The sequence below is a fragment of the Hippocampus guttulatus genome, chromosome 7 (genome assembly GCF_054856545.1).
Source record: "Hippocampus guttulatus isolate MCC_2025c chromosome 7, RoL_Hgut_1.0, whole genome shotgun sequence".
NCBI classification, from domain to species: domain Eukaryota; kingdom Metazoa; phylum Chordata; class Actinopteri; order Syngnathiformes; family Syngnathidae; genus Hippocampus; species Hippocampus guttulatus.
In genome coordinates, this window is record NC_141267.1 from 2,715,461 (window position 1) to 2,740,199 (window position 24,739).

The 24,739-nt window shown below is 41.9% G+C and overlaps 2 protein-coding genes across 6 annotated transcripts in view; both read right to left on the reverse strand.

Moving 5' to 3' along the window:
- Positions 1-364: 364 nt before the first annotated feature.
- Positions 365-17,184, reverse strand: LOC147201980 (uncharacterized). Of its 4 annotated transcripts, none has more exons than XM_086115805.1 (10): positions 17,083-17,184; positions 14,619-16,226; positions 13,861-13,969; positions 13,625-13,772; positions 11,287-11,334; positions 11,127-11,204; positions 8,883-9,020; positions 7,542-7,625; positions 2,229-2,279; positions 365-2,021 (listed from the first exon to the last, which is right to left on the reverse strand). In XM_086115805.1, exons 2-10 carry the CDS (start codon positions 15,943-15,945, stop codon positions 1,911-1,913), a joined length of 2,094 nt encoding a protein of 697 aa, XP_085971931.1. In that variant the 5' UTR covers positions 15,946-16,226; positions 17,083-17,184; the 3' UTR covers positions 365-1,910. The 4 variants fall into 4 exon arrangements, 3 of the variants coding, with proteins under 3 accessions (XP_085971931.1, XP_085971933.1, XP_085971934.1); XM_086115807.1 differs by having other exon boundaries at positions 17,027-17,146; XM_086115808.1 differs by lacking the exon at positions 17,083-17,184 and adding an exon at positions 16,931-17,032.
- A 167-nt stretch (positions 17,185-17,351) lies between these two features.
- The window catches only part of anos1b (anosmin 1b), a 59,001-nt gene continuing 51,613 nt past the window's right edge, over positions 17,352-24,739 (reverse strand). The window contains exons 10-15 of one of the 2 annotated variants that reach the window (XM_086116637.1): positions 22,579-22,833; positions 19,797-19,891; positions 18,935-19,097; positions 18,556-18,788; positions 18,318-18,447; positions 17,352-18,226 (exon numbers count right to left, since the gene is read on the reverse strand). In XM_086116637.1, coding sequence (XP_085972763.1) covers positions 18,319-18,447; positions 18,556-18,788; positions 18,935-19,097; positions 19,797-19,891; positions 22,579-22,833 — 875 coding nt within the window. In that variant the 3' untranslated portion in view covers positions 17,352-18,226; position 18,318. Of the gene's footprint in view, positions 18,227-18,317; positions 18,448-18,555; positions 18,793-18,934; positions 19,098-19,796; positions 19,892-22,578; positions 22,834-24,739 lie in introns of those variants that run through there. The other variant, XR_015101477.1, reaches the window with a different exon arrangement.

The window sequence follows — 24,739 nt, forward strand, 5'->3', positions numbered from 1 at the left end:
CCATCTCCCCCTGTTGCAACACACCTGATTTAAATCATCAGCTCATCAGCAAGCTCTGCAGAAGCCTGATATCAACCCTGCTCATTTGAATCAGGTGTGTTGCAACAGGGAGGAGATGGAAAACATGCAGGACGGTGGCCCTCGAGGACACCTGCACTTTAGAAGAAAAGCTCCTGGGACAACGCAAATATATGCTCCCAAGTGGTTGTGAGCAGCAGCACTCATCTCGCTCGTACACATACAGGCCCTCGGTGTAATCCAAGGTTATTAATGACACACAATGAACTAGTTTGCGCAGGGGAGTACGAATATGGTATCATGCAGCACAAGAAGGTGTAATCAGCAAATGCCACAACCCTAGATGTATTGTTAAAACAAGTATTTACTGTAATTGTGACTTTATGCGTACGGTACGTTTGCCATCAACCAAGGACCCCGTGTAGCTTTGGTGCAAAAATATTAACACAATGCAGTAACCAATGAAAAGATAATAAACACTGATGATTGTCTTTAAGGTCAGATGACTGGTAAGATAATTGGTTTTAAAAAAAAAACTGAATTCGCCAAGTACGGTTGAGTATTTATCTGGAAAAAAGTGTGGGGAAAAACATTGGTTGAATACAGGTACAACAATGAATCCAGTCACTGCATGTTGTGTCAACATCAACCCAAACAAAGACATACAAAAGCGATACAAAAAAGCATCACGTAGGCAGCAGTCTTGGATTAAATAAAATAAAAATTTTAAAAAAGCAAAGATTCCCCTGTGGTGTTTAACCAAAGCAAGCATTTAAAGAAGTTAAAATATAGTCAGTCCACACAAGAGGATACCACAGCAAAAGCAAGATGAGAGGGACGCTCGGGAACGAAAAGGCGAGGTCCACTTGTTTCTCAACAGGAGGTAAATGAGGAAGTATTTATAAACCTGCATCAATGCGTCTACACGAACATCTGAAAGTTTAACTTCTAGGCTAACACCTACAACTGTGGCCTTCACATCAGCAGCTTTATCTGCACATCTAACAATGAGAAAGTATACATTAGTTCAAATGGATGGACACATGAATCTTTTGCAAATCAGGGTTTCGCTAGCTTAGGTGAACAATCTGGTAAATACTAGAACATAAAATAAGGTGAGGGTGGGGGTGTGCATGTGGAATTTTAAGAAGAAATTATTTGGTGTCACAGGACAAAAACCTGACAGTGAGAGAGAGAAAAAAAAAAAGAATAGATCACCTATGTACCCTTATTTTGAGCCACACCCAAAATGCGTGTTCACCTTGTATGACATGAAAAGTCACAATCTTTAAGGAAAAAAAGGAAGGATACTTGGGCAGTACATTCGCTTGTTTTTCTAAACTCAATGTATAAGCTTCAATAGCCGTGCAAATATTAGCAGTCCAAGAAAGAAAATCCAACTTCCATCTTCAAGTTTTAGGTGAACAGTTGGTCCACTGAATCACATCTCCTTTCTTGATTGACATGTTCGAGAGACACAAACATATGAGCTGCTGCTATCAAAGTCCTGCATAAAACACACACTTTAAATCGTCACTATGTTTAAAATGGCCACTCCGTTTGGTCCGAGCCGGGAGAATGCCTGCAGGAGTCCAAGGAAGAGATCCTGTCTGTCCTAAAGAGTGGCCAGTTTCGTATCAACTGGCCATGCGAAATACAAAAAAGGAAAGGCAACGTGAAAAACAAAGGAGTCCAGCATCAGTAGGAGGCCACGTCAGTAGTTCTTTCCAAGTCGTGTGAACAAATCTGCCGCTCATTGGAAAACAGCCCAGTTGTTTGTTCAGCATATGTAACAGATGCGCTGTAAAATAAGATCCATCCAACAAGCCCGGAGACCTCTGCATGTAAAAAGCCAAGCAGTCTGTGATCTGATGAGGCCATAGTTCAGTCATTTAGGAGTTGAGGTGTCTGTCACACAGCTCCTTATAGATCCGTTTGCGAATGCGAGGCATGTCATCCTGACTGAACAACAGAGGTTTCTTCACCGAGAGACAACGGCAGTACTGGCAGACACAAAAAGACAAGGAGACGGTCAATTGACCCGAGAAACTGAATTCGGATATCAAACAGTGAAAACACTGGACACAAATTCCTATTTTACATGTCATTCTGCCGGAAAAGTTGACAGGTAAGGCGATGAAATGATACTGAAACTTGCACAGGAAAATGCACACATCTAAATGGAAAGGTAATCGTGAAAAATGTCTCACCTCCAGGACAAAAACGCCACAGTCACTGTCATTTTTCTGCTGAGGAATACCCTGAGGAGTCAACGAGTCCCAGTTAATGCAAAGCCATATGAATATGTATTCACTTGAGTGTCACTACAGTACATGCAGCTAAAATGTTTTTTCATCTGACTTAGTTACAAACACAAAATGAGCCATGAAGAAACTAGGATCTTCGCAATTCCTTATGCATTTCCGCGACACAACTGTGTAAAAGCATGTTTAGTGTGAAGCTAATCTATAAAGTGTAAAACCTGGTACATCTTTGGTCATGGGGTCTTACACTCAACATGGGCATGAATGCCGAACAAATTAGTGCTTTTAATCTTTTATTTTGAACAGCTCTATTTCTGTGGTGGAGTGAATCTGTGCAACATCAATCACAAAAATGTGGTGCATAGTTTTTAATTCAGTTGGATTGGATTGGATTTCATCCATCCATCCATTTTCTACTTGGCTTATCCTCACAAGGGTCTTGAGTATGCTTCAGCCTATCCCAGCTCTCTTCGGGCAGTAGGTTGGGTACACCCTGAACTGGTTGCCAGCCAATCGGAGGTCACACAGAGATGAACAACCATCCGCGCTCACACTCGCACCTAGGGACAATTTTGCTTGCTCAATCAGCCTGTCATGCATGTTTTTGGAATGTGGGAGGAAACCAGAGGACCCAGAGAAAACCCACGCAGGCACAGGGAGAACATGCAAACTCCACATAGGAGCCGGGGATCGAACCCACGCGCCTGGACCACCCGGAACTCATCTACAAAACTAAATATCCATCCACACAGCCATGAGCTGCTGACCACACCCTCACTCATAGTTTTGGTGCTCAGCACAAAGGGGATGGACTAATGAAGCAGAAGGACAACCTTAAAGTCACTTCAGGTAAAAGCTAAAACTCAAAAATTGGGTGTATTAAGAGGACAATAAGCACAGGCTTGAAGACATTAAGCTCCTGGGATATCCTTCAAAAAGCACCATGGTCAACGGTGAAGTTTACAAACTGATATTTGACCAAATATTAGTCGGGATGTAGGTATTTCCAGGATCTGTGACGATGAATGCACAAAATATGTTTGAACCTGTGTGTGATAATTAAATTTTTAATTTAATGTTTGTCCTCAACAAGCCGGCCTGTGTCACCTTGTTTTGCTGATTACCGAGTTGTTTGACGGGGCATTGAAAGCCAGGCTCCAAAATATTAAGCACTTCTTGGTTTCAGTGTTCCCATTTCACTTGTGCTTTTATTGTATTTGAGATTGGACATATTTTAAAATTGGCTCTCCTACCATACTCATTTTTGGTAAAATATTTCCACACACAGCATAGTACACTAACATGCTGTCTTAGTGGACTGTGCATGTGTGTCTCTCTATCCATCTATGGATGGATAGATAGATAGATATGCACACACAAACACATATAGATATACACATGTATACTGTATATAGATGTATAGATACATATACACACAAACACACACCTATATATACATACATACACATACATACATATATATATATATATTATATATTAGAGCTGTCAAACGATCAAAATATTTAATCGAATTAAAAACGCAAATGTCGTAATTAACTCTAACTCAAAATTAATCGTGATTACTCACATTTTTTATCGTTTCTGAATTTCCTTTTATATTTTTTTGTCCTATCTTTTCCCGTTTTAATGCTCTCATCAACATGGAATCATGGATCAGTTTTCTGTGTGCAAAATGCAAATATTTAATGAAACAACGATTTTCAATTTTACATGAATATTTTTGACTTGGAGCAGTTATTCACACAATCTCTCACCCAATATTACGGTCTATCAACAACAGTGAAAAAAATATTTTGCCACACAACAGCTCCTTTAACAGCTCTTTTTAGGGAATCAAACAGAGCAATATAAAATTATAAAGTGCACATCTAAGGTAAACTAGTACTCAGCTTACAGTGGATGTAAGACATGGTTGCATACTTCGTTTTTCTCAAGTTTGCTTTGAACACAGCAGGCTATGTTGATTCTGTTGGTCCTTCTTGCGTGGAAGTCTCTCTGTGGTTTTGTGAAGACATCATTTCGGATGACGACACTTGTTTCGATGCACAACAATGGAGACATTTTATTTTCAGTGTGTTCGCTATGACTGCCCCGCTGAACTCTCGATGTGCTTCAGTGCACAGTCATTGTCAGACGAACAGAGAAGCTCCACCCCCGTTATTTATATGGACACGGAACACGGTAACCTTCCACACAAAATAGTTCCAAACAAGTAACAATCACGTCAGTGGCATACATCGTACTCAAGAGGCTACCTGCTCTTTATTCACCAGAGGCTCATCAACCTCGTCTCTTATTTCTCTCCCGAAAGAGTGTCTTCTCCTGCTTGGTGTACCTTAGCCTTCTCCACTATGTACAATCTCTGTACACAGCTTGTAATGCAGGCTCTCGCTGGCAATCCGTAGTGGAGTCGTTAGATGCAATGTGAATGATTTCAGCTTGAGTCGAGCTGTGGACAATGTTGACAGGCTTGCATGCAGTAGCCAGACATTTAGCTATGGCTTCAGCAAATATGTTCTTCGTCGTGTCATCCATTTTCTTCGCTTTGAAATGATCCATAACTGTCTGTCTTAGACGAGGGGGCGGAGTACTCACATCAGCTGTGTGCTTGTCCATTAAGTGTATTTCAGACTCGACGTGCGATGATGATAGTTCAGTTTACGATTGCAAAACATCCAGGTAACTTTGGTCAGTGGAACTATCTGGCAACTTTTTAAAAGTAAACTTTCCATTCATAAACACTAAGTATCCGTTTTCGGTGACTCGCGCTGGCATAACAGACATGGGCGTGGACTTCTGCAGCGCGCTTGTTGTTTTGTTACCGGTTTATTTATAGAGCAACGTAACATCTGCTGTGATGTGTTGCCGCATTAACCTCGCGAGAAAAAATGTAATAACGTGAAAATTAATTTGAATGCCGATAATAACGCGCTAAACTGACAGCTCTAATACACACACGCATATATATATATATATATAATATAAATTCCTCGTCTCACCCCCCCTTGGGTGGTGTCCCTCCCTCATTCAGCTCGGGTCCTCTACCAGAGGCCAGGAAGCTTGAGGGTTCTGCGCAGTATCCTTGCTGTTCCCAACACTGCACATTTCTGGACTGAGATGTCCGATGTTGTTCCCGGGATCTGTTGCAACCACTCATCTAGTTTGGGGGTCACTGCCCCGAGTGCTCCGACCACCACAGGCACGACTGTCACCTTTACCTTCCAGGCTCTCTCCAGCTCCTCTCTGAGCCCTTGGTATTTCTGGAGTTTCTCGTGTTCCTTCTTTCTGACGTTCCCATCACTTGGGACCGCAACATCCACTACCCTTTATCTATGATCACGATATGTGGTTGGTTCGCCATTACCATCTTGTCAGTCTGGATCTGGAAGTCCCACAGGATCTTCGCTCTGTCATTCTCCACCACCTTCGGAGGTGTTTCCCATTTTGACCTTGGGGTTTCCAGTCCATACTCCGCACAGATGTTTCGGTAGACTATGCCAGCCACCTGGTTATGGCGTTCCATGTAGGCTTTCCCTGCCAGCATCTTACACCCTGCAGTTATGTGTTGGATCGTCTCAGGTGCCTCTTTGCACAACCTACACCTTGGGTCTTGTCTGGTGTGGTATATCTGGGCCTCAATGGCTCTGGTGCTCAGGGCCAGCTCCTGAGCAGCCAGGATGAGTGTCTCTGTGCTGTCCTTTAGGCCAGCCCTCTCTAGCCACTGATAGGACTTCTTGAGATCAGCCACTTCAGTTATGGTCCGGTGGTACATCCCGTGTAGGGGCTTGTCCTCCCATGATGGTCCCTCTTCCAGCGCCTCATCTTCTGTTCCCCATTGTCTGAGACATTCTCTGAGTACATCATCCGTTGGAGCCTTCTCCTTGATGTATTCATGGAGCTTGGATGTTTCATCCTGGACAGTGGCTCTCACACTCACTAGTCCCCGGCCTCCTTCCTTTCGGCTTGCGTATAGTCTCAGGGTGCTGGATTTGGGATGGAACCCTCTGTGCATGGTTAGGAGCTTTCGGGTCTTAACGTCCGTGGTCTGAATCTCTTCCTTTGGCCACCTTATTATTCCTGCAGGGTATCTGATCACTGGCAGGGCATAGCTGTTTATTGCCCGGGTCTTATTCTTGCCATTGAGCTGGCTTCTTAGGACTTGCCTCACTCGCTGGAGGTATTTGGCCGTAGTCGCTTTCCTTGTTGCCAGTTCGAGGTTGCCATTGGCTTGTGGTATACCGAGGTACTTGTAGCTGTCCTCAATGTCTGCTATTGTTCCTTCAGGGAGTGAGACCCCTTCAGTGCGGACTACCTTTCCTCTCTTAGTCACCATCCGACTACATTTCTCAAGCCCGAATGACATCCCGATGTCGCTGCTGTAGATCCTGGTTGTGTGGATCAGGGAGTCTCTGTCCCTTTCGCTCTTAGCATACAGCTTTATGTCATCCATGTAGAGGAGGTGACTGATTGTAGCTCCATTTCTGAGGCGGTATCCATAGCCTGTCTTGGTGATTACTTGGCTTAGGGGGTTCAGTCCTGTGCAGAACAGCAGTGGGGAGAGTGCATCACCTTGGTATATGCCACATTTGATGGACACTTGGGTAAGTGGCTTGCCATTGGCTTCAAGTGTGGTTTTCCACATCCTCATTGAGTTCGCAACGAAGGCTCTTTGGGTCCTGTTCACCTTATACAACTCCAAGCATTCAGTGATCCATGTATGTGGCATCGAGTCATAGGCTTTCTTGTAATCAATCCAAGCTGTGCACAGGTTGGTACGTCGGGACCTGCAGTCTTGTGCGACTGTTCTGTCAACCAGGAGCTGATGTTTGGCTCCTCTGGTATCTCTACCAATGCCCTTCTGTGCTTCGCTCATGTATTGATCCATGTGTCCACTTATCTTAGCCGCAATGATGCAATGATCTTAGCCTTCCATGTTGTGGAGAGACAGGTTATTGGCCGATAGTTGGATGGGACTGCACCCTTTGAGGGATCCTTCATGATCAGGATCGTTCGCCCTTCGGTTAGCCATCCTGGGTGAGTCCCATCCCTCACACACACACACACACACGCACAACACAAATAAATGTGCACAAATAATTGTGCAATCAATTATATTTTAAATGTGCACAAATAATTGTGCAATCAATTATATTTGGCCATCCATGGTTGCAACAGCCACGATGGGGCTGGCAGGATGACTTGACTTAGATTACAATTTAACTTTGGTTTACTGGTTACCTTGATGATGGCAATCTTCCAACCTTTCAGGAAATCTGTCTTTTTCTTCTCTTGCGCTTCAGACTGAAGGTACTTCATTATGTTCTAATAAAAAGCCACACAAGTAACAACATTTTCTCTTAAAGGGACACTCAATGCAAAAAAAATGAACTAAAGAACTTATTACACAAACACAGTATGAATGAGAAAACTGGGTTTCGATTACTGGTTGCACAATCATACACCGACTTAATAGTATTGAATAAGCACCAGCTCCTGAGCAGTGCTCAGTTTGCAAGTCATGCCTAGTGCCAAATAGACAGGCTAAAAATTCATCTTGACTTTGAAGTCAAGATGGCGCCCGAGTAGGCAGCCGTCGGCAAGTGCTCTCATGAGCCTTGCTTTTTTTGTTGTTTTTGTATTTGTTTTGTCACTTTGTGTTTGTTGTTACGTCGTGTGGACCTGATGTGGACTTTTTTCAGCATTTTTTTGGCCATGACATTCATCAAGGAGGAGACTCTGTGCTTGGTGGTTGCGCCTTCTCGGCAGCATAGGTATACCAGCACTGTTTTTGACTGGGAGGAATGTCGGTGCCATTTGACTGTCGTTGCTGGACAGTCCCGGGGCGCTTGTGTCTTGCGCCTGTAATGGGCAGCACTTTTCACAGCCCCGCTTTGTTCAGCGGAGAGATCGTGCTGTTGAACGGTCTGCGGCTGGATGGATGTAAGGCTTGTTGAGGAGCCGACGATGAGAAGAAAGGAGCGTTAGCGCGGAGCGCCGATGCGGATTTGGAACTGGGAGTCGCGGCTTGGAGTTTGAAGCGGATTACGTGGGACAGGAGAAGTGAACTAATCTCTTTTCGTCAATGGACGCTACGGCTTCGTGTTTGCTTTCAAAACTTAGCTTGTAGCAGACGTGTGCACATTTTCAGCATGACGTCTCTGATCCACTGGTGAAAGGACACTTTGATCCTCTCCTCTTTCATCTACAACTGTTTCAGACAACAAAGTGTATACAGAAAAGTGGTGAAGATTGCACGACTGTCTGTGTCCTATGTGTTGTGTTGTGTTATTTTTGTTATTTTGACTTCAAAATGGCGCCGCGTGAGTGGCTGCCTTTCCAGCAGCTCCTATATTTTGTTGTTCTACTTCTTCCTTTCATAACTTTGCTGCTGTGAATTGGGAATTTCTCCACTGCGAGACTAACAAAGGTTTTCTTATCTTATCTTAAAATGTTCATAATCGCAGTCTGGAGAGTTGGATTTTGAATTGGTCTTGTTTCGGAAATAACATCTGCCTGTCTAAAACAAAATATCTTGTGTCACAAGTGGTGTTTCGCATGAAAAGATAACTTGTCACTCACATCTGCAGTGTGTCGGAAGACAATGCCTTGGCTGTCAAAGTAATTGATGGTTTTCGTTGCCATGGTCACAGTGACGAGAGACCAGTGGATTTCTAAGTGGATGGGAATGAGCAGGAGCCATTTGGAGAATAAATCCACCTGAAATTGTTACACAGAAAAAAAAATCGATCTATACACATACAGATACTGTGTTGTATATCTTCAAACGAGTACATGATAAATTAACTGGCAACTAAATATTACAGTGTTAGAAGAACTAAACTAATGTCAGCAGAACAATGAGGTACAGTGCTGTTCAACATATCCATCCATTTTCCGAACCGCTTGATCCTCACTAGGGTCGCGGGGGGTGCTGGAGCCTATCCCAGCCGTCTTCGGGCCGTAGGCGGGGGACACCCTGAATCAGTTGCCAGCCAATCGCAGGGCACACAGAGACGAACAACCATCCACGCCCACACTCACACCTAGGGACAATTTAGAGCGTCTAATCAACCTGCCATGCATGTTTTTGGAATGTGGGAGGAAACCGGAGCACCCGGAGAAAACCCACACAGGCCCGGGGAGAACATGCAAACTCCACACAGCGAGGCCGGAGCTGGAATCGAACCCTCGAACCTCTGCACTGTGAAGCCGACATGCTAACCACTGGACTACCGGGCCGCCGCTGTTCAACATAATAGCAGTGAAATGTGACGAACCAGAATATCCGTGGTTTTTAGTATTTTTTTTTTATTGTTACATTCCAGACAAAATACCAGTAGGTGCAGTAGATTCTCAGAAAACAAACAAGATCCAACATTCATAATGGGCACGCTCCGAAGGCTGTGCAATTGGGCAAATAGTTCAAAGGGGCGTGTTCAAAAAAAATAGCGGTGTCTGCTGTTGACTGTACAAAACTATTTTGTATTTCCAAAAAAAAAGGTCGGATTTAACAATCCTAATATTTAGTTGCATGACCACAGTTTTTTTTATAACTGCTTCACATCTGTGTGGCATAGAGTCAACCAACTTGTGGCAGCTTTCAGTTGTTATTTCACTCCATGATTGCTTAACAACATTCCACAATTCATTTACATTTCTTGGTTTTGCTTCACAAACAGCATTTTTGATATCACCCCACAAGTTCTCGATTGGATTGAGATCTGGGGATTGGGCTGGCCACTCCATCACATTAATTTTATTGGTTTGGAACCAAGACTTTGCTCGTCTACTGGTGTGTTTGGGGTCATTGTCTTGTTGAAGCACCCATTTCAAGGGCATGTCCTCTTCAGCATAAGGCAACATAACCTCTTCAAGTATGTTGACATACACAAACTGATCCATGATTCCTGGTATGCGATAAATGGGCCCAACACCAGAGTAGGAGAAACATGCCCAGACCATGATACTTGCACCACCATGCTTCACTGTCTTCAATGTGTACTGAGGTTTGAATTCAGAGTTTGAGGGTCGTCTCACACACTTTGCGTGGGATTCTTGAAAATGCATTTGCTTCACACAGACGTCTTATAACTGTCACAGCACTTTCAGGTAACTGCAGACTGTGTTTGATCATCCTAGAGCTGATCATTGGCTGAGCCTTTGCCATTCTGGTTATTCTTCGGTCCATTTTAATAGTTGTCTTCCGTTTTCTTCCATGTGTCTCTGGTTTTTCTACCCATTTTAAGGCATTGGAGATCCTTTTAGCTGAACAGCCAACAATTTTTTGCACCTCTTTATAGGTTCTTCCCTCTCCAATCAACTTTTTAATCAAAGAACACCGTTCTTCGGAGCAGTGTCTTGAACAACCCATTTTCCTCAAATGCATGTTCAACCTGTGCTGGCACCTGATTCACCCCTGTTTTTGTTTTTTTTCTTCCCCAAAATTGATGAACTCAGAGATTGGTTGCAACACTGCTATTTTTTGAATACACCCCTTTGAACTATTGGCCCAATTGCACAGCCTTCGGAGCGTGCCGATTATGAATGCTGGGTTTTGTTTGTTTCCTGAGAATCTACTGCACCTACTGGTAACTTGTCTGGCATGTAACAATAAAAAATGTACTAAAAACCAAGGATATTCTGGTTCGTCACATTGCGCTGCTATTATTTTGAACATCACTGTATGTCCCAGGAGTGTATCTCTGAATTTTTTTCTTTCTAGTCTTATTAGTTATTTAGGTAAAGTGCTGTAAGGTAAAAGCAGCTCTCTCTCTCTCTCTCTCTCTCTCTCTCTCTCTCTCTCTCTCTCATGAGTGTCCTTACTTTTTTGGTCCATCTCTTTACACCGTCATACCCCTTGGCATCCAACTGCTTGTGGAAGAAACTATTGAAAAAATGAACCTAGAAGGACAAATAGAATACCATTAATTTGAAAGAAATAACTATTCCAATTTCTGACTTAACATTTACAAACATCACTTACACTGTGCTCGGTTGCTTCCATAATCAGGTCTCCATACGTATTAATAATCTGAACAAAATGACACATAAAAGCAGCAGTGTTAAAATTGAGATAACTGACTTTACATAGTACAATAATCCCTGTAAATTCATTGTTCGGTATTCCTAAATCTCCCTATTAACAGATTTTTTTTAAACCTACTCTCTGGTGTTGAATGCGGTATCCTGGTGTCAATTAGGTATGTTTGAGTGAGTTGAGGAGTTTAATTTCTTCATAAGTAGGCTTTGCCACCATCTTGTATCATCTCTAAAATGTGACTTGTCTGGACGGCAAACAGCCACATCCACATCAAGAGGTCATGACATGACAGTAGTTTACATTTCTATTTTAACTCCTCGTGTTTATACCATTTTCATTTATTTCTATTCATTTGCACTGGTTATAATTCATATTAAAGGCACGAGAAAAGTCCTCCTCGCCTCGCACACTACAACAAAACTGACATTTTACAACAAGCCTGTTGATATCCACTGTATCTATTTTAACACCGTCCTCCATACAAAATAAATAAAATACATGATAACTTGCAAACCCAAAATGCAAATCAACATGCCTACGACCAGCACATCGTTCACAAGTCAGATGGGTTGCACTGACAAAATCTCTCACAGGTAAGAGTGCCATGGAGTCCGGGGAAATGTGACCTAAGGACAGTGACTGCATGTGATGGACCCGTGATGGTGTGCTGACAACATTTACACTACATAAATAAGTATAGCGGGCGGCACGGCGGTCAACTGGTTAGCACATCTGCCTCAAAATGTAGAGGTGCAGGGTTCGTTCGATTCCGGCCTTCCTGTGTAGAGTTTGCATGTTCTCTTCGTGCCTGCGTGGGTTTTCTCCGGGTACTCTGGTTTCCTCCCACATTCCAAAAACATGCATGGCAAGTTAATGGAACACTCTAAATCAGAGGTCACCAATCTTTTTGCAACAGAACTACAGTAAATATTCCCATCCAAGGAATTCTATGAAAATGAATTTCCTTCACCCAGAATAAAAACCTATGCATTAACATTTTGACTACGATATTACATTTTACCGGAATTTACGTAGGCGGAAATTCCACTATCCGTAACCCGGATGGAGACGGAAGGCCGCGGGAGCTTAAATACACACAGCGCCCACCCGATGCAACGGAAGACGCGACGGAAGACACATGTTCACTTCGCCGTTTTCTATCATCGGATTCGAAACGACGACGTGTAAGTGACTTTTTGTTGGCGTGCGTTTTACTGTAATTGCGAACGATTTTAACTTTATTTACTTACGTCCTGTAGATCGCGGCACTCGCTTAAAAAGCAACGCCCACTTGACACAACTGGAGACGCGATGGAAGAAACGTGTTCACTTTGCCGTTTCCTATCATCGGATTCGAAACGACGAGGTGTAAGTGACTTTTTGTTGGCATGCGTTTTACTGTAATTGCGAACGATTTTAACTTTATTCACTGACGTCCTGTAGATCATGGCATCAAAAATGAAGAAGAACCCAACAAATCAAAACAACCCAAAATAGACTCATTTTTTCCCAAGACGGAAAAAAATCAACACTGTACGTACTGTACTGTTTTTTTTTAATACTCTACACCTGTACTGTATACTGTAATGCCGTTTTTGTTATATAAACAGTTTTTGGACAGTATATTTTTGCATTTTATTGCTTGTGTTGTTACACATACATTTTTTCAACATACTTGCAGGTTCATAAAGGACATGGACCATGCTCATTTACTAAATAAGGAATTTCTGTTATAAGGACAGATTGGGCAGCGCAAACATGAGTCCGTACTAGCGAATGTTTACTGTATTTCTTGTGTCGTGATCAATGTGATGGGCTACCAGCTTGATATAAGCTTGTTGGCACTGATTACAGTTCTTCTGCCATGTTGTTTTGATATGTTACTCTCGCGCAGTGACAAGATTTTGTGTGACACGACAAGTCACACGAATTTATGGAAAAAATATGTATTAAAAGGATCTATTTATGTTCAATGAAGCAATATCAGGCTACGAAAAGGAAAATCAATTTGATTAATTGATTTGTTTGTTTGTTTGTTTTTTTAAACAAAACCAGCCCTATCTTCCACTCTGTGGACATTTTGAGGACAGCGAGCTCTAACATGTTTTTGTGTTCATACGGTGTATCGCCCGACTAACAGCCATTCGATTTGACCCAATTCCCGTTTAGGAGGATTTGTTTAATCGGTAATGAATTGCGAGGGCAAGTATTGCAATACACTGACAAATCGATTTGTTTGACCCACCCCTACATCTCAATGTAGATTTTAACTTTCTCCTACCTGGTCATTTATCCAATTCTGGTCCTCCAGCGTACCAAGATCTTCCAGGCTCAACGTATGTTTGTTATAGATGACCATGAAGCCAGCTACAGGTGCAGAGGCTAGTGCTGCCTTATACTGCGCCATTTCCCGTTGGATGTTTAGTCCCCTAAAACATAAATGTTCATATGGTGAGCACAGTGTATGACTGCATTAAACACATCTAACATAAAAATGCTGTGTGTACATGCACTAACAGTTTACTGAAGTTGTCGCAGTTGCCGTTCATCTTCAGATATTCCAGGACATCTGTCTCACTGAGGGGAATGAAACTGCCATACTTTATGTAGAAGCTCTCCAAAAAGTCTAAAAGGTTGACAGCATTGTTTCAACATTAAAAACAACAAGAACAACACTGCATTAAAAAGGTCAATTACACTTAAGTATTTCTGGTGGTTCACAGTACATATTCATGATTTTAGGACTATCACTGTGTTTATCATTATTCACTATATAAAATAAAACACAGTTTTAAGAATAGGAGGAGAAACCATCCATGTTCTTGTTACTTTATGTGAGGCAGGGGGGTCAAACTCATTTTTGTCATGGGCCACTATGGAGTTAACGTCTTCTCTTGGAGAGCCGTGACGACAGTGAAATCGAATAAATGTCTCTTAATCACATCGTATTATTACGTGTACACAAAAAAATGCACTACTCATTTTGAAACCAGTCAACCATTTGTTCAAGTGACTGTCAACGGGGTAACAAAATAAGTGCAAAATCTCAACGTTATTTACCACACATGACCATTTGACATTTCAGGACAGACTTCAGCAAGGATCGTGGCAGTTGACGCACATTGTTTGCTTTTGCGGGCCAGATCTATCATCGGGCCTCGAGTTTGACACCCGTGATATCAGGGATTTCTATTGTTAAAAACTGTGATGATGAATGGATTCGGATATACCTGAACGTGAAGACTACAGTGTATGTTCCAAAACACAGATCTTACCATGGACCAGATGAATAAGTCTCTCCCGGATATCATCACTTTCCACAACGCCATCCATGTCTTGTCCATCTATTTCTTCTGACATATTCTTAATAGGATTTGCCACGTTCTCCCAAGTTCCGGGGTTACAGTACAAACGGTGGTCTGTCAGGGGGCAGCAGTGCTGCGTGCCGCATACCGTAACAGGATAATGTTGTGAAGAAGAAACCATTGTTTGATTTGCACTGTCCATTTCCATGGGTGCGGATCTGGGACTGTGGTCTGCGGGTGAGGTGCCGTTTTCAATGGACAGAGTCGGTGAGAGACAACGAGATGACGAGTCGGTTCTGTCAGAATCCAGTGCTACATGCATCTCTGCGTCATGGTTCTGAGGACTTCCTGGCCTTGAAGGAGAAGCTGACACTCCGGATGAGCAAAGTGTTCCATTTCCTCGTTGACTAACACTGCTTTTGTCCTCAAGTGTCTCCGCTTCAGTTTCTGCTTCGGACAAACTGAGTGAATCTCCATTTCCAATCTGTGATGCATCTGATATACAGTTCATATGCTCCTGATGACAAACCAACTCTGACAGAGTCGGAGCATTTTTTGAATCGTCAATTACGTCATTTTCAACTCCTGGTTTAATTCCAATGATCGCCTCCCCTTTTGAAGCCAACGTAGCTGGCATCATGATTTCTGGGAAACTCATCTGGCCATTATCCAAGACGTCCCCATCCAGCAGAGAGAAACAGACACGTGAAGGAGCATGTGGCTCTGACTGGGTATTTAATATGTTCATACCGTCATGCATGTCATTTTCATCCTCAGCTTCAGTGAACTCATCCCCTGTCAGGTCAAAGTCAGTAATTCTCATGAGCTTGTCATCACTTTTCTGTTGTGGGGTACCGTGGATGTTCCTTCCGGTGCCCCTTCCTCTGCCTCGCCCCCTTCTCCTCCCTCTTCCTGAGGTTCTGACATCTTGTCCCCTTCTGATGGGGCCGCAACAGTCACAGGTCTTGGGTGTCCTCTTTCTGCCTGATGTGCGGCCATTGACTGTACCTTGAATGGCGGTTGTTGACTGCGGAGAGGACCAGTCCGATGTGGGACCCGAGTTTACCTTAGGTGCTATTTTAGGGGTTATAACTGGTGACCCAGCTTCTGCAAGAGTCTGAATAGTGGGCTGGGAGACATCGGAAATGGAGGAAACATCTGAGTCAAGGAGTGACTGGTTAGAAGTATCTGTAAGAGGCAGCACTGGAGGAGGTGCTGCTTGCTCAGGAGGTGCTGCCTCTGTTATATTAAGTTTAAGAGATGTTTTCATTGGGGAAGCAGAGTTGTTGTAAACCATGACGTACTCCTTTGGTAATTTAACCCCATATCCCAGGCTCTTCAAACTGTGATCTCCTCTTCCCTATTGCTCTTATTATCCATGTGGTATGTACTTTTTGTTCTTCTTTTGTTGTTGCCTCCTCTCTTTTAAACTGGCCTCAAATCAGGAATAGTGTTTGTGCTCTGGCTTTTCCCAGCCAATATTAATGGTCGAGACAGTCAAGCACCTGGTGGTGTTGATTGTGGCTCAGTGACAGTTATGTACTATACTTTGGATCAGGATTACTTCACCCTTGACTCCTAAAGAGAAAAAAAAAGTTCCAAATGTGAGCAACCAGCTATGAGAGGAGAGTAACTTCACATACAGCGTGCAATGCATTTTTAAGGACTACTTTCTGTGTAATATCATTTATTTACTCAACTCTCTCAATTCAACTATATTTATAGAGCACTTTAAAACAGCCACCACTGTATACAAAGTGATGTACATGGAGCAAATATCATATATACAACAATAAAATAATAATGAAGACAGTAGAAAGTACATAACAATATCCTGACAATTACCAGCGAAATCTTTACCTTTCTGTGGTCCAGCAAAATGAAATGACCACTGACAATTAACTGAATCCGATCAGGTTCTTGCATTAAATTATGCAAAGTATTGCACTTTGTTAAGCGTGACACATTTGGGGAAAGTGAAAGCTGGATACTAAACTGAAATATACGATAACTCACATTTTTACCCCCACCCCAAAAAACCCCCTCAGAAACCATTGTCGGCATTCAAGGGAGGTAATTTGACAATTTGCAAACATGCAATAACCCCGTCATAGCGCCTGCTAATATAAAACCACCGGTAAAATCACGGAGGACTTTAGTCAAACTAAAAGGACTGCGTAATTTCGGTTATCCTATATATATTTATATATCTTTTAGGAATCACACCTCTGTGTGCATGCACTAGTAAGTTATTTCGTGGACTTTTAAAGTTAGTCGCCAACCTGAAGCTAAATGCTTTAGCTTTAGCTTCAGCCAAAACAGAGACGAGGCGTCGGAGGACAAAGAGGAAGTTTTGACGAGAAACCTTAAATTCTTACTGTGCATAAAGTGAAAGGTTGAGAAAAAGCATAAAACAAACAGTCGGATACGTTACATTGTCGTTGTGGTGGTTAGAGTTTTGTTTCACATTATGTGAAGATACGAGCATCAAATAGGCGGCGCAAGTTGATGACGTCAGTTTGCTTCGGCCCTTTCCGGAGACACTCACGAGCGAACCTTCGCCTACCCAAGCAAGCGTTCATACAGCCACCAGAACAACCAGCCTTCTATTTATTTTGTTTGGGAGGCGATAGTATATTTATATTCTCTTGAAGAAAAATATAATTTAACTGCCACAGTACACATTAAAACACTGACACAACACATCGTTACTTTCTATTTAATTACAAAAACAAACAATAAATACAACGGTCAGCTGAAGAAGTAGAAGTAGAAGACATTGTGCACAAATCAACGTAATTAAAATAGAATTACAAAAAAAGCATATAAAACAGGCAACATAAAGGGCATCTCAACATAAGTTCTGTTTCTTCCACAAGTACAGTAAAAACAGTGTGGAAAAGTCATGATGAATATTCTTTGCTGGAACAGACCAACAATATAAAAAGCACAAGTCTTCATACATATTTGAATACAACTGTTAATAAAATAACAATATCTGAAATACTATTTGCATTTACTCTAGCAAAATGAACCACATGAATGACAATGTTGCAGTCCAACTGCAATAAACACAATCTATAGCTTCTATTCATACAAAGTACTTCAGGTCAGTGCTAGAACATTTTCAATTGGGAGTCTTTATTTCTACGAAATACAAGACAAACTGGTGTCCAATACGACTTTGCGGAATTCATTTGGTTCCAGTGACGTAGAGTGCCTTATTAAATGGAATATTGAGCATATATCTCCAGCCCAGCAATGTGATGTCCAGTACACCATATATGTAGAGTTGTATTTATTGTTTACATTTCTTGTCAAAAGTATTGTAGCCTGATATACTGTATTTATGATTACAAAACAAACAAACACAAAGAAACCACCCCAACACTTATATCAGCTTTCTCATCTGATTTCAAGAGAACCAGAGGGGCAGGCAATCAAGATGAGAAGGAAAATGTTCACATGCTACCTCATTTTACTACTTCAATTAAAACCAGTTGCATTTCGAAAGAAAGTTTGGAATATGTCAGGAACGAACACACGAGTGGTGCAGTAGAGCCCAGTAGCACTTGGACCTAAAAGAGAAATTTGGGAGGGATAAGATTTGGTAAACAAAATTATATATATTTTGAAACAAATCCCCATCAAAAGAAAAAAAAATACTACCTCACACTGCAGGAGTGTGAAAAGTCTTTAAGACTGCAGTGCCGTTGCTTCCTCCGCTTGTTAAAACCTGAAGCTGTACCTGGTAATCACTGTCACTCTGGAGGCCATGAACTATCACTGCCCGCTGAGACTGTAATGTAAGAAACATTTTCAATAATGGAAATGATGACACATGAGTGGCTGCATAACTAGTACTTCAGACTCAGGCTGTATAAACAGCACATTATTTCTGTCTCACCGGTGCAATTGTCTGCGCCTGAGAGATAAGCGTGTCCTCATGGCTTTTTGCTTCAAAGGTTACACCTGACTGCAGAGTCCAAGTGAATTGGAACCCATAAACCTCTGCCAGGTCCAGTGCGTGTTGAGATACCCTCCAGCGAAACACAGCCATCAACGTACCATCGAGTCGTTGAAAATCTGCCGTCAGGCGCTCTGGGCGCAGTATCAGCTTTCTGCCTGCTGTGGGGCGCTCTGACTCAAAGGATATGAGACATTTCATTTCAAAACACGAGACGGTATTTGTTCTCCTGCTCTAATAATGTGCGTGATACAACGTTAACAACATCTTGCAGTATAATCTCAATCATTAAAATGGTGCTTATGAATATAAGCTATACCTTTGGTGCGACAGGGCAAGGCTTTGTCTCCTTTGACCCTGATGGAGGAGCAAGTTGGGGTCGTAACCCAGGCAACAGCTTCTGACTCAGGATCACCCTTCATTGCCACAGCTACCCAGTACTTACATGCAAACAGAAGGCCTTCAACAGTGTAATGCGTACCCTGGAGGGTGAAAATATGATGGCCTGGTTTGTGGGAGAACTCATGATTTCAGTGACATATTGCTTTTTTTCCACTTTGGAAACCGCTATGATATTTACTTTATATTGGAAAAAAGATCACTTTCAACAACCAAGTACAGTGGCACGACAAAAGAATGAAAAATATCGTATTAGAAAATTATGCACTTCACTGAACAAAACAAATCATTTTCAATGACTAAAATTTTCATACAAAAATGTAGCAAACCCGTTTCTTTTTCAGCTAGCACTGATTGCGTTTACTACAGATGATCAAATGATCATCATTGCATTTTGGACTAATGCTCTCCCCTTGTATCATTTTGTATTTTGTTTTGTGAGTAAACATTTTGTTTTATGGTGTTATTGAATGGATTCACACCTATCAGGGGTGCTATTTTCATTTTTTTTCTCCTTCTTTTTTGTCGGTGTTTGCTATCTGTGTAGATGACACAATTTAATAGAAGCTAAGAAATCGGAGCCAAAGATGATGACAGACGTGAGGCCGGAAAAAGTGATGATGGCCAAGAGCGAGGTTACACAAACACAGAAGATGGGGGCATTCCAATGGGGAAAAAATGAGTTATGTTGTTGAAACCCAACCTGCCACTGATTCACATTCACACATGTAACCCCGAAACCAGCCACTTTGACACATCATTAATTAGCCATGAGGATGTACCTGCACATTTGCTGTGCCCTCGGTGCTTGTAACATTAGCGCTGCAGGTATGTGGGCGCCATCGCACAATGTATGGACCAGGGTGACGATTTCTGGCTGCAATATAACAAAACAAAAGAGACATTGAGCGTTTGCATTGTAAGGGAGTAGGGACAAAACCAACATGTCAAAGTCCTGTTTATGTACATTCATTTTTTATGACGGTCAAAAGTGATGTGTGACTCATTTTATATCTCCTCTTACTTCCCAGCTGCCAAAATCTACAGGACAGACGCGTGTGGAGACACTCCCATGTTTTTTTTTGTTTTTGTTTTTTCCTCAAGCTACAGTTTGTTCGATGCTGATTACTGTAGATTGTATCAGAAGAGGAAATCTGCAGGAACAATTCAGGGCAAAAATTCCTGCTATGCTACCATCCTTTTAATATAATAAAGACCCAGATTTCATTCGCAGTCAATGTTTCTTTTACAAACATTGAGGAGTTTCTCATTGAGTAGTCAATCATCAGTAAAGCACAATATTTTTGTCATTAAAAAAGGATGTATTGTGAACCTTTTAGCCTTCCATATGCCTCACAACATAAAACCCACTGTAGATCAAACTGAAATTGTTCACAATAACTACAACAAAAAACATGTTTTTTTTAAAGTTTGGTAAACATCACATTCCAAGATTCATTTTCATGCTATAATTTATTTAAACTTTAAAAAACATTTTTTTGATTTTGGAAATCAAACTTGGGATCCTTCCAAGGAATTTTAGGGCCACGCAATGAAGTTGTGATATTATGACACCGAAATGCAAATTTGTAGTTTATCAAGGAAAAAAGTTGTCATCTCACACAAACAATGTATTTTTTTTTAAATTGTGTGGAAAGCAGTCATATACTACTAGAATCATAAATGTAAAGATGCATTAGGATGATGATTGCCCTCATAGTCCAGAATCTTTTCACCTTACATTTTATGATAAAATTCACAATAAAATGTGCTGGCATATCAACATCATCAATATTAGCAGTTGAATGTGATTGTGCAAAAGTTTGTGTGTTTCTCAAAAAATAACTAAATCAGCTGACAGCTCCTTCAGCCAGAGACTGTTACACCCGCGCTGCAAGAAGGAGAGATACCGACGCTCGTTCCTACCGACTGCTGTCAGGCTGCTGAATAAAAATAATAATAATAATAATTAAATGATGTGAAAAACAATTGTAAATAGCACTGCGACTTATCCATTTTGTATTTATATTGCACTTAATTGAACGGTGTTTGGTTTTTTTTCTTCTTTCTTCTTTCTACCCACAATCTTGCTGCTGTAGACTGTAAATTTCCCCAGTGTGGGACAAATAAAGGATATCTTAATCACCTCTTTTTTGTTTAAACGTTCCATCATTTAATGAACAAATATGTGTTACTCTCATTATACGCTCTGGCTGTGTAGCCGCCGTTAGCTTGCAGCTCGCTCCTAGTCAGCTATCCCCGCGCAGCCGATGTGTTTATGATAAGAAAATTAATTGGTATTGATGAGGGGGAGGCGAAGAGAGATGTGCTGCTTTTTTCGGACAAGGCCAATCACCCCCCCCCCCCCCCTTTCACTCTCTCTCTCTCTCTTTCTCCACGCTACGGCAAGTGATGAGGGACAAGCATACTTTGTATTATGAAATCCAACAAAAACACTGCCGACAAACCACAAAGCAGGCCAACCATATCACAAACATCATATCACTAACCAGTGAACCACACTGTAGAGAAGAGGACCAGGACGGTAGCAATACGCACAACGCTTTTACTGTTGTGCTTGTTTGCTATGGTAATGGACAGAAACGGCCAAAGTGAAGTTGAGAGCGGAGTGGGGGCGATGGTGAATACAGTTTAACTAAAACTGGGATACAGAACCGTCTGAATTACGCCACAATTTTTGAATGGAGTGTGTCTGTTTGCACTGCTGTTTGAGCTTTCGCAAAAGCTGGCATCATTTCTAAGGAGCTGCACGGCAAAAACATTGACTCTGACAATGACGCGAGGGAACCTGGCGTGTTTGTGAACTTTCCGAGCTGTTCATTTCAGATACAGAAGATTAGGACTTGATGGATTTGAGGATGAGGATTAATCAAAAAAGAATAGGAGTACATTGTTAAATATATCAATAGAGTACAACTAAACTCAGTTTTGCTCCCACATACCCTAGCGTGCATGCATGCTACCGTATTTTTAAGCTAGCGTACGTACCATGCCTGCGTCCAATAATACAATGCGTCTTGTGTATGTGTTAAACACAGAAATAGCACCCATAACTGACACTATGCCTTTTAATACGGTGAGCACGAAAGAGAAAAGATGCTCAAGTCTCTGTTAGAATACGTGCAGGAAAGGTGTTGAGACAGGGAACACTCACATTTTATCGTCACTCCACCCAGAGTATGTGCACTTAATGAAAATGCATAAGTGACACACTTCAGTCAACAAGAGAATCTACACACTGCAAAAAAAGTGCACAGCGGTACCTTTTTGAACTTAAGCAGATGTGAGAATATGCCGCTTTCCCACTATTTTCATACAATTAATACTTTAAGTAAGTTAAACAAGTAAGATATCAGGACAAAATTAAGATTCAGTCAATAACGCAAATATAGAGACTTGCGAATTTACCACAGATCCATGTTGGTGATTCTATTTTGTGGTTGTTTGTTGATTTCATCACTTCTATTTGCACCACAATGGAGGAAAACAATTATTATGCGATTACAATGTCCTCAGCAGTCGTGTGTGTCTAGATCAACTCACCATGGTTAGACCACTTCCAGAACACCTTGACCTGCAGCTGACCGCTACGGTAATGGGGGGCAGCAACCTCTAGGCGAAGCTCACCAGGGATGACAGGGTCAAGAGGGGATTCAGGTTGAGGAAGATATGACAAAAGGGGGAGATCAGGAGGGGATGGGGAAGAGGATGAGAGGGAATGAGCCAAGGACGCGGATGGGGATGATGAGGAAGATGCCGAGGGGAGCTCATTAGTGAAGTCTTCTCCTTTGGTTGAATCTAATTGACAAGGGATAGGGGGAAGAAAAGGGCCGCTTTTAAAATGTATTACTGACACATTTAATTTACTCAGAATAAAATTGAAATAAACATTTCAAAAATGAGTTTCATTCAAATCATCGTGAGATTTCTGCTTTTGAATGTGCTTCATCAGCCACGACACAGTTACATGCATGCCATGTTTCATGCATTGAATTCACTCTCAAGCAAGTATTGTTCTGATAAAACAACAATACAGTGGGTATTTCGGGATGTGATACACAAGGTTTATGAACATATGCTGTTACCCTTGGAAAGTAGTGGTCAAAGTGCAAAACAAGACTTCATTATTGTTCACTCAAGGACACTCATTGACTTCATCTGACCTTTCAGCCTCACATATGGTTACTTTTTGAAATATAAATGGTAACATGTTCTGTATGAAATTGTTAATACGTGGCTGATAATTGAGCTGCAGCTGGCATATATTCTTGCGCTGCGTCAACTGAGAGGTTATCTAGATATACTGTACTTTCGTTGGAGGGAACCGGAGCATGCGGACAAATTCAACTGCCGTACATGAACTCACTTATGTATGAATCAGTGTAATGTGCTTTGAACTTCAGAGATGGCACCAATTAATGGCATGAAACAGCATTAAGAGTTTTAAAAAATAAATCTCAGGCGTCTCAGTCAGGTTGGAGTCCTTGCAAAAAAATGCATAATGTACGGCAGGGGTGTCCAAACCCCATCCTAGGGGGGCACTGTCCTGCATGGTGCAGGCATGTGACGCGCTTTGCAGCGTGTTAAGTGCATCATATGTACTTGTACTGTTTTAAAATGCTTCTCCTGGCACCCCAGATTCCCATCCTTTGCCAGTGCCATCGGTGAATTGTACATGAAACAAACTTTGAATGAGAAAAAAAATAATAATAAAAAAAGATATATCTCAACAGCTCTGATAGCAAGCTGCAATTGCGGACTGCTGACCGCTAACAACTTCCGGTGATGGAGGTCACGCACCACCGTATGTTAAAGGTGACTTGATTTTTTATTTTAATTTAAATTGATAGGATGCTTAGGGTGCAGTGTGCACAAACACAAAAATAGAAACAAAAACATGCCCATAGACACACAAATCTTTTTTTTTTCCATTTCCCCCCCACACTCCTCACGATTGACTTAGGACCAGTCTGTGGGCTACTGGTCGATTGGGACTAACGTATTGCGCACCTCTGCTTTAGAGTATTACTATACTATATTCTTACAACCCAGTATGCGAAAATTATTCCTACTTGTTGTAACTTGTTTTACTCTGTCAGGATTTTGACAGCTACATATGTTCTTAAATTCTCTCACCCACTTTCTCTCTCTCGCTGCTTTTTTTTCACTTCTTTTTTCTTCAGGCTTTGATTCGAGACATTCTTCATTCTTTTGTTTAGAATGGAAGAAGCCAATAGGGCAGCTCGGATAATGGATGGTTGGATTTTTTTCCTTTCTTTCTTTCTTTCGTTCTCCCCAAAATTGTAATGGTGCAGTCCATTTCAGTTTGCCCAATGGCTTCCAACCATCAATTTTCGAATCCACTTCTCCTCACAAGGTTCACGGGTGTGTTGGAGCCTATCCCAGCCGTCTTCAGGCAGTAGGTGGGTTACACCCTGAACTGGTGGCCAGCCAGGGCACAGTGAGACGAACAACCATCACACGCAACACTCACACCTAAGGACAATTTAGAGTGTTATATTAACCTGCCATGCATGTTTTTGGAATGTGGGAGGAAATCTGAGTACCCGAAGAAAACCCACACAGGCATGCGGAGAACATGCAAACTCCACACAGGAAGGTCGGACCTGGAATCGAACCCTGCACCTCTGCACTGTGAGGTGGACGTGCTAACCCATCGCCACCGTGCCACCCCATTGGCTTC

Coding starts and splice junctions, on each gene's coding strand:
- LOC147201980 (XM_086115805.1), bottom strand. CDS start 15,945: ATGGTTTACAACAACTCTGCTTCCCCAATGAAAACATCTCTTAAACTT. Junction 13,773..13,860: donor TGCGACAACTTCAGTAAACT/GTTAGTGCATGT, acceptor TTTATGTTTTAG/GGGACTAAACATCCAACGGG. Junction 11,205..11,286: donor TGGAAGCAACCGAGCACAGT/GTAAGTGATGTT, acceptor TTGTCCTTCTAG/GTTCATTTTTTCAATAGTTT.